The sequence below is a fragment of the Phalacrocorax aristotelis genome, chromosome 5, assembly GCF_949628215.1.
Source record: "Phalacrocorax aristotelis chromosome 5, bGulAri2.1, whole genome shotgun sequence".
NCBI classification, from domain to species: Eukaryota; Metazoa; Chordata; class Aves; order Suliformes; family Phalacrocoracidae; genus Phalacrocorax; species Phalacrocorax aristotelis.
The window spans coordinates 26,229,935-26,240,132 of record NC_134280.1 but is presented as its reverse complement, the minus strand read 5'-3'; the positions used below and the strand labels follow the sequence as shown (position 1 = coordinate 26,240,132).

Here is a 10,198-nt window from a genome sequence, read left to right as displayed (position 1 = left end):
TTCCTGTCTCATGGGTTACAGGCCATGAGGTCTCACAGGAGCCAGCCAGTAGCCCTCACTTTATCAGCAGAAAAATGCTCAGAAGATGACCTGGGTCTTCATCCCCATCCTTAAAGATAGTTCAGGCCACACAGTAATTCCACTCAGGATTCCCACCTGTGACACCCCTTACCAAAATCAACCTTTCCTCACCAGGAAAAAAAAGAAAGAAAAAAAAAGCAGAACTGCTCTGGCATTGTGGCATTGTGTAGAGTAATCAGGAAGGAGCCTGGTGTTCAACTCCTACTTAATTTGGAGCAGGCGTTCGAGCTGTGGGTGCACCTTCCCCACCAGCCTGTGGGGAGTCACAAAGGTGAGCTTGTCTCCTGCCCTCCCACCAAAGCCCTTTATATGTGCCCAGCAGGGAGATGGGACACCTGTGGGGTACAGCTCCAGTTTCTGCTTCATGCCTGGGAGCTGCACAGAGCAGACAGGCTTTGGTTGAAGATCTCACGAGGGGCTAGTATGTGCATCCTCCTGGATTAAAGCGCTCCCTTGCAACACAACACTGTGACCCCACCAGAAAACCAAACACTGTTCAAGGTGAGGAGCACCTGGGGTAGAGGCTCTCCTGTGGCTCAGACAGAAGAAAGGTTTCCCACCTTCTGAGAACAAGATGTCCAAGAGGCATTTTTCGCTATAGTTTGAGTAGTCAAATCAATTTCCCCTACAAGTGCCCTATTGTTTTGCCTTTCTCCCAGCCTAGGACCTACAGGCAAAAGAGAACAGCTTCAACAGTACATGATCAGGATGTAGACATCTGCTTCTGTCAGGGCACAATTTTGCTCCTGCTCCAAAGCAGAATCACACTTACAAGGTTAGGCAGCAGCAGCCCACCGAAGTTCAAATGGGATGCCTCGTGGGGCAATTAGACACTGAACTCCCCATGCAGCACTGCCACAGCCAGCCCCTACTACCTGCAGGGCCAGGGATCTTGCTGAGAACGTCATTAGTACATTTTGTGCCCTGCAGAAAATAGCCGTAGAGTAGACAAGTATGTTGCATTTTAGCTCAGGTATTTCTTCAGATGGTGTCCTTGGTACAGCAGCTGCATTTACCAGGACTGGTGACCTCGCCAATTGCTCCTCCTTAGAGCGCACTGCAATCTCGTTACGTGCCTGTAGTTATCAACAAAGCCAGTACTAGTACTCACAAACTATTTTTGAGAACTGCAACCAGCAGTGCCTAATGAAATTTGTGATATTTAGACCAATTAATCCTAGTGGAAAAATAGAAGTGTTTCAGTCTACAGGCCAAATATTTACTTCCTCCTCACAAAATTAAAATAATTTTAGTTACTGATAGATTGTTTATACATTGAGTGAAATTCTAGAACAGGTTTATTTCAAGGTTATGTAAAACATATTAACAGACACTTCCAATACTTAAGAGTGTTCTCGGCAAGAAAACATAGAGAAAGAAGGTTTTTATTGGCTTTGTCAAAGAAACAGAAGATTTTAAAGGGTAAAATCATGTGAATGGTTTCTAACGTAACAACAAAGGGGGAGGTACAAATGAGCTGAAATGCGATTTCCATCACTTGAATGTGCCGGTATTGGAACATGTACTGTATCCTGCCTGCTACCTTTTCTTTCTTGGGTTACTTTGTGTTTCATTACCAATTTATAAGCATGCTGGCTACTGCATCTTACAGCTGTGTGGGGAATACCATTGTAAGCTTTGAACCTTTGCCTATAGGAAACAACTGACACACACAGAGAAATACTGTGTGTATTTTCTAATGCAAGTGAATCCTACATACTTTCAAAACGTGTAACTTCTGCATCCTTTACCTTTTTGCATTTAAAGACCATTACCCTCACTGTTTTGCTTTAGTAGATCAAACAATGCTGATTCAGCTTTTTAAGCATGGTTTTAAAATGGACAACTTGGTTTTATTGGTCTCTCTAAAAATAATAATAAATCATTTTAATGGTTTGCTGTGATTTTTTTTTCTTTTAAAATACCTTGTCAGGATGAATCAGAGCTGTAGCTATTGATTACTGAATCACACAAACAGAAGAGCAGGAAAAAACGCGAGACTGAGTGGCCCAGATACGATTTTTGAACCATGACCTTGCAGCACTCATTCCTAGGAGCAAACCTAACTTCACTGGATATGCTTGGCATTAGTCTGTAACCAGAAAGCAAACCTGGCTGTTGACTTTAGCAGACCTATTTACACATACAGAAATTACACAGGTTATAGTCTGTGATACTGGATGCGTCATTGTTCAGTAGAAATACTGTGGGAAGATAAAAAAAAAATCCCTCCAAAGAACAATTACATTGTTGAAATAGTTACTGAAAAGTGAGATATCTTTTCTTCTGCTTTTTTAAAGCTGCAGGAAAGCTGGCAGATTGTGCTAACATACAAACATCCTTCCTTCCATCAGCCATGACAAACTTTGGATCTTGATAGGCTGTAAAGGGGTTGTTTCATATTTCAAAAAGCCCAAGACACCAATGCAATACTAGCCCGTATTCCAAGACTGCATGTTTAGCTTAGGGCCTGCTTTCACACTACCACTTACTGCTTAAGAGAACTAAGTCTATTACACAAGTTATAGAAATAAAGGAGTTGAAAAAGTCAGTGAACTCATTTTGATTTTACTTTTTATTCTTCAGAGCTGCCTAGGTTTTTGAAACAGGAAACATTCAGTCTAGGCAGTGTTTTTAAGAGGACTGGCCTGCTTGAATCAATCTGGAATCATAGAATGGTTTGGGTTGGAAGGGGCCTCAAAGATCATCTAGTTCCAACCCCTCCACCATGGGCAGGGACACCTTCCACTAGACCAGGCTGCTCAAAGCCCCATCCAACCTGGCCTTGAACACTGCCAGGGGTGGCGCATCCACAGCTTCTCTGGGCAACCTGTGCCAGTGCCTCACCACCCTCACAGTGAGGAATTTCTTTGTTATATCAACTCTGTATCTACCCTCTCAGTTTAAAACCATTACCCCCCATCCTGCCACTACACTCCCTGATCACGAGTCCTTTGCCATCCCTCCTGTAGGCCCCCTTTAAGTACTGGAAGGCTGCTGTAAGGCCTCCCCAGAGCCATCTCTTCTCCAGGCTGAACACCCCCAACTCTCTCAGCCTGTCTTCATAGGAGAGGTGCTCCAGCCCTCTAATCGTCTTCGTGGCCCTCATCTGGACCTGCTCCAACAGGTCCATGTCCTTATGTTGGGGCCCCAGAGCTGGATGCAGTACTCCAGGTGGGGCCAGATGAGAGCGGAGCAGAAGGGGAGAACCATGGCCCTCAAGCTGCTGGTCGCACTTCTTCTGACGCAGCCCTACTGAACTGCGACTACACAGCCCGTTTCACTCCTCGGGAGGTACAAGCACGAAAGGAAACAGAAAATGGCAGAAAACCCAGCGGCTGCAGGAACGCGGGCGCAGCGGCCGCTGCCGCGCCCTCCCGCCGGCACCAGGCGCGGCTCTCCAGCGCCCGGCCGGGCCGCGGCGAGCCGCCGGTGCAGGAGCGGGCGGGCGGGCGGGCAGGGAGTGTAGGGTAGCCCGACACCCCGGCCCGGGCCCGGGCCCCGCCGCTTCCGCTTCCGCGGAGCCACCGCCCGCAAAGCGACGCCCCGGGGAGCGCTTCCGCTCCGGCGGCAGGCGTTGCCATGGCAGCGGGGGGCCTGGCTTCCGCTTCCGCTGCCTGCCCGGCGGGTCCGTTGCCGTGGCAGCGGGGATGGAGGCGGCGGCGGTGCCCGACGGGCAGTACACGGCCGTCGCCTACCGGCTGATCGGCGGCGGGCGGTGCGCGGAGGCGGTGTCGCTGCTGAGCCGCGAGCTGCAGAAGAGCTGCCGCTCCCGGGGCGGCCTCTCCCTGCTGGGCTACTGCCACTACCAGCTGCAGGACTTCGCGGCGGCGGCCGAGTGCTACGAGCAGCTGGCGGCGCTGCACCCTGAGCTGGAGGCCTACCGCCTCTACCAGGCGCAGGCCCTCTACAAGGCCGGGCTCTACGCCGAGGCCCTGCGGGCCGCCGGCCCGCTGCTCGACCTCCCCGCCTACCAGGGCCGGGCCCTGCGCCTGCAGGCGGCCATCCACTACGCCCAGGGCGACCTCCCGGCGGCCAAGAGCCTGGTGGAGGAGGCGCTCGCCGCTGCTGCGGAAGGCGGCCCCGGCGCAGCCGAGGACCCCTCGGAGCAGGCCGACGCCGAGATCATGCTGGGCTGCCTGCTGTACCGGCAAGGCCGGCACGAAGAGGCCAGCGGCAAGTTTGCCGGCGCCATGCAAGTGTTGGGTTACTGCCCGGAGCTGTCCTACAACATGGCACTGTGCTGCTACGCGGCCAAGCAGTACGTCCCTGCCCTCAAACACATCTCTGATATCATAGAGCGCGGCATCCACCAGCACCCGGAGCTCAGCGTGGGCATGACCACCGAGGGCATCGATGTCCGCAGCGTGGGCAACACTCTGCTCCTGCACCGCACGGCGCTGGTGGAGGCCTTCAACCTCAAGGCGGCCATTGAGTACCAACTGCGCAACCTGAAAGCAGCCCAGGAAGCACTCACAGATATGCCGCCGAGGGCTGAAGAGGAGTTGGATCCGGTCACACTGCACAACCAGGCACTAATGAACATGGACAGCCAGCCCACTGAAGGGTTTGAGAAACTGCAGTTTCTTCTGCTGCAGAACCCCTGTCCACCAGAAACTTTTGGAAACTTGCTACTCCTCTACTGCAAGCATCAGTACTATGACCTGGCAGCTGATGTGCTGGCAGAGAATGCCCATCTGACCTACAAACTGCTTACACCTTACTTGTACAACTTCTTGGATGCCATTATTACTTGTCAAACTGCCCCCGAGGAGGCTTACCACAAGCTAGACGATTCAGCAGGGACACTGGCTGAGCAGCTAAGAAAACTCACGAAGCAGGTACAGGAAGCAAGGCAAAATTGGGATGATGAAGCTGTAAAAAAGGCAGTTAGTGAGTATGATGAGACTCTGGATAAATATGTACCTGTCTTGATGGCCCAGGCAAAGATCTACTGGGACATGAAGAACTACACAATGGTAGAAAAGATTTTCCGCAAATCGGTGGAGTTCTGTAACGAACATGAGGTGTGGAAGCTCAACGTGGCTCACGTGCTCTTCATGCAAGAGAACAAATATAAAGAGGCTATTAGCTTCTATGAGCCAATAGTTAAAAAGCACTATGACAATATTCTCCACGTCAGTGCCATTGTGTTAGCTAACCTCTGCGTTTCCTACATCCTGACAAGCCAGAATGAAGACGCAGAGGAACTGATGAGGAAGATTGAGAAGGGAGAAGAGCAGCTGTCCTATAGTAATCCTGATAAAAATATCTACCATCTTTGCATTGTCAATCTAGTAATTGGTACCCTCTACTGTGTGAAGGGAAACTATGACTTCGGTATTTCAAGGGTCATTAAAAGCCTGGAGCCGTATCACAAAAAACTGAGCACTGATACGTGGTATTATGCCAAACGGTGTTTCCTGTCCTTGCTGGAGAACATGTCCAAACACATGATAATGCTACGTGACAGCGTTATTCAGGAATGCATTCAGTTTCTGAAGCAATGTGAGCTGTATGGAAGAAACATCCCAGCTGTCATTGAGCAACCCCTTGAAGAAAAGAGGATGCACAGTGGGAAGAATACAGTCACCTACGAAGCCAGGCTTTTGAGGGCGCTGATGTATAAGATCGTTGGGTGAACAGTGTAAATGGTGTTCCCATACAGTAGAAATGAGAACTTTGTGTCTGTTCTTTTCTTACACTTGTGAGGCAGTGCTCGCCCTGGTGGTCCATAGCGGTATGGGTTTTTCTCAACTGCATGCTTTTAAAGATCTTGTCCTGTACTTCAACAACATGCAGTGGAAAACAGAATATTTGCGTGGAATTAACACGCACCAAACAACTAGGGGCATTCTCAGTAATCTGTCGTGTTACGTACACCTGAAGATATATACACCTAAATACTTTATCCTTCTGAAATTTTGATCAAGTTTCTTTTCTTTGGTTGACAGCTGAAAATAATTAGTAATCCATCTTTTCTAGCACAGAAATTGAAGAGAGTGGGTTGTTTTAGTTCTCTAATTTGTGCCTGTGTATGAAATGTTTTTCTTCTGTTTTTTCCAAGGTATTTTTAATATGTTACAGACCATGTTGATAGTATATTTCAACACAAAAAATGGCTTTATAATAAAAAGATCAGTCCTACAAGCATTAATGTTGCTGTTTGCTGACTCAGTAATAATGCGGGAGTATTCTGGCAAATTGTGTACATAATACAGGGACAGGAATATATTCCAAGAAGAATATGTTAGGATGACACCTCAGTTTAGGTCTACCCTTACAGTAAAGTTTGTTATGACTGGACGTAACTGGCTTCAGAGACACTGCCCAGTGCTGCCCCTCCGCTTCTGCAACCCCCAGAGTCCCCGTGCCTGCGCCACCCGAGCAACAGCTGTTGCCCTGCTGACCTGCTCGGTAGCGAGTGCCTACTTAGTAACGCAGTCCTCCATTTGCAGCCTGGCCTGCCCCTTTAATCCAATCTTAGAATATACCAGTCTCCAGTAAAAGCCTTTGTGAATGTGAAGTTACATTATTTTCCATATTTCTCAAAAAGCATTTAACTCCCATTTCATGCGGAGGCTTACGAATTCTACCCTTAGATGGAAGAAATCCACTTCTTGATTTCCTCCTTGTGCTACTATTCCTGCATCTCTTAAGACCTCTCTGAAACCCTGTTTATTTGCTTAATTCCTTTACTTTGCACCTCCATTGCACTGGCGTCAGACAGTGCATTTTCTCAATACTCTTCCCATACCTTTTCAACCATATCACATGTTCCACAGTGAAGTGAGACCAAAATACCTTTCAGTGTTTTTATGCAGTCTGTTTTTGTGCCCTATGGCTGCTTTCCTTTCTGTGTATTCTGCCTTCTGAAACAATGCATGATCTGAAGTTTTTGAAATAAGGATCAAAGATTCACGGCTTTACCTCAGATACCTTGCTTACCTTTGATACTGGCTCCCTGAAGAGCTGCCACAGGGGAATTTAGGATCAGGCTGCACTTCTCTTGAAATCCAGTTTCTATGCTGTGGTTTACCTGGAAAGAAAGAGGACAGCACTTTTGAAAGTTGCTCTATTATAAAGCAATAGAATACTCCATCCCTCCAGAGAGTTAGTGTATATAGGGGCTGAACAGGCCTGCAACCATTTCAACATACAAGAAGTCAGTTTGGCTTATCTGCTGGGAAAGAAACCTGTCAGGGCTGAGCATATCCTCTGGAGCTAAAGGGAACGGCTGTGGATTAGGTAATGTTACAGTTCACCCAAAACTTCCTATAACAGTAAAGTAAAGTCAAATTTAAGTGTCAAGAATGGGAAAATGTTCTCGAGAGGCTGGAGGGCAGGCAGGAGATGCGGCAAGGTGTCTGAGAAAGGCCTCCATAGCTCATTATTAGTCCATAAAGCCCCCGATTATGGTGATATTAAATATTTCCCACAAGTGCTTCCCCATGAGGAGGAGACCCATGATTTCAAATCTTGTTCACCCCCATGAAGCACAGCAGCAGGCTGTAAAGTATGTTTCTAATTTACAGTGGAATTGTATTATATATATTACGCAGCATAAACAGCATGACCTTTAAAAAAAAAGTTTTTAAAAGTCACACCACATAATGGCATCTGAAGTGCAGTAATGGGCAACGACTTAGGGAACATGAGCCCTTTATTTAATATTCATTGTGCGTATTCTGTAAAAGTCAGTGGACATTTAAAAAAAAATTTCACTTCGTAGATTTGTGCCTGTGCAAATGTTGAATGCTCTCTAATGGAGAGCAATTTAGAGACCTTTCCACGGCTGACTGTTCGGTGATGTTCACATGCTCTAGCGGTTTCCCTACAACCGGTGCGTGACTTTCATTAGGGCCAGGATGAGCTGCGCTAAGCGCTTCATCTCTTTCTCACCATCCATGGCCTCACAGGGGTCCACAGCAAATAAGTGGAGGTGACAGGGTCAGTCGACTCTGGCACACAGTTCCCAATCCTGCCAGCCTCCAGGGAGGGCACAGGGCCCTCAGCCACAGGGTGGGAAGGGACAACAGCCATGCATCCCAAAGGAAAAAGTCCCATGAAAGGACATGGAGTTGTGAAAGTTGTGGCTGTTTTAGAAAATACAGCTAGAGGGCAGTCAGCCTGTCTGGAACTTGCTTCATCCAGTTGCAACAGATCAGCCATACAAAAAAACCCTACCAGAAAACCCCGGGGAAAATGTCAGTAGCACATTTCCCCCCTTCTTCCCTTTTCCTTCTGTTTCTACCTGCTCTTCCTCCCAGAATACTGTGCACCCAGTGTTTCTGAGCAGGCTGGGTGATGCTGAACACCATGACCCTAGTGTGGAGAGGCCTCTGCTGCTGAAAGGAGAGGGGTAAACGGCAGAGCTGAGACACAACAGGAGGAGACCTGGGTCAGGTGCTTCCTCCTCTGCTGCATCAGTGCATGCAGGTCTCCTCCCCGTCCTAGCAGCATTTTCCACCACACCCTCTTTCTCAGCAACAGCCACCCAACCTTTCTGTGGCTGCAGCATGCTGGGGCAGACGCCCCAGCCCCCACTTTGTCCCAGAGAGCTGCCTGCCCCTCCTGTGCCCAGAGCGGTCGGTCCTGGGGTCACGTGGCTGTTGTCTTTTGCAGTGAAAGTGTGTCTCTTCCTCCAGTGGCAAGCATGCATTTATAGCATCTCTAACTGCAAAGCACTTGGGTCATGAAAAATATATAAATGTTACAACCAGTTTTATTACCATCTTTACACTGCATTTAACGTTATCACTATGTGACTTACACACAAAGTAAGTTTTTGAAGGGAAGCACATACATTTTTATTTGGAGAAAAGGGAGGACACCAAATAATGGTTTATGCTCCTTAGAAATATAGTAAAATCCAGCTAAATTAATGCCCTAAGCCAGCACAGTTCTTTTGTCCACAATCAAAACCCACCGTTTTCATTTAAAAGAATGCAAGCAGGAAACACTACTGAGAACCAGCTGACCATATGCCCCCTGGAGCTGCCGAGGGCAAACAGCTGCAGATAAGCAGGGATTCCTAAGCAAAAGCCTCTGCTTTTTTTGGTGGAAGCAAGGGGAAAGAAACACTCAGCCCTCTGCCACTGCATCAATATCTGAAAGATGAGCAACGCAAGATGCCTCCCACACCCACCACTGCTGTACAGAGGCCAATCTTCAGGATATTTGAACTAATAGCCTCTTTTGCACCTTGTCCTTACAGTGCATCTTGTGAGATGTTCTTGTCCTCAAACCTTATGAGGGCTTACCACCCATGTTGCAGGTGACAAGCTGTATTGTACTGCAGCAAGCAGATCATCTTTTTTGCCAATTACCCTTGCAGTAATTACAGTGCACATTGCATGAGGAAAGGCCTCGAACTGCCATTCTGCCAGCAGCCTGCCTGCGCTGGCGGGTGGAGCAGGGGAGGCATGTAGGGCCTGGGATGTGATTTACTTCATGTGCCACCTTGAGTCCCCTTGGTGCTCAAATCTCTGTAGTTAATCAAATGTCTGCTGACACCACCAGCACAGCAGAGGTAGTGGATGCCAGGGACACTTGTCATCAGCTCCACAGTCAGAGCTCATAAAAAAATATCAGTAATCAAGGGATGGGTGACTTTATGGTAAGACAGATATAAAAGATGAGACTAAAGACTCTTCTTGTATAGTTCTGGGAGGAGCATGATTAGTCTTCCTCAGGGAAGTCAGGGATGTTTCTACTGGGTAAGCAAGCCCCATTAGAAGGTGGACAAGGAGAGGAATGTTATTTCGCTAAAAATGGTGAAGTTATATACAAGAATAAAAGCTGATTTGGGCAGCCTGTTCCACAATATCTTACTTACAACATCCTATTTTAGATGCCCGAGTTCAAAACTTCCACACATCCACATTGGCTTTAGCTCTCAGCAAAAGCACCAGAGTCTGGCCCTGACTGATGGTTTGCAGATTTGAGGCACCAATGTGATACCATGGCTGTGTGGGCGGAAAGATAAGCACCGAAAGATCCATCTTCTCCTCTCTCCCAGGCTTCTCTTCCTTTATCTCCCCTTGGCCTTTCAGGAAATAAAACCTTCTCTAAATTTTGGGCCTCTGCTAAATCCTGCTGTCTTCTTAGGGAATGA

General features: G+C 47.9%; 1 protein-coding gene across 1 annotated transcript; it reads left to right on the top strand.

Moving 5' to 3' along the window:
- The first annotated feature begins 3,652 nt into the window (after positions 1–3,652).
- Positions 3,653–6,234, top strand: IFT70B (intraflagellar transport 70B). Its single transcript, XM_075093581.1, has one exon. It carries the CDS (start codon positions 3,732–3,734, stop codon positions 5,721–5,723), a length of 1,992 nt encoding a protein of 663 aa, XP_074949682.1. The 5' UTR covers positions 3,653–3,731; the 3' UTR covers positions 5,724–6,234.
- Positions 6,235–10,198: the final 3,964 nt, after the last annotated feature.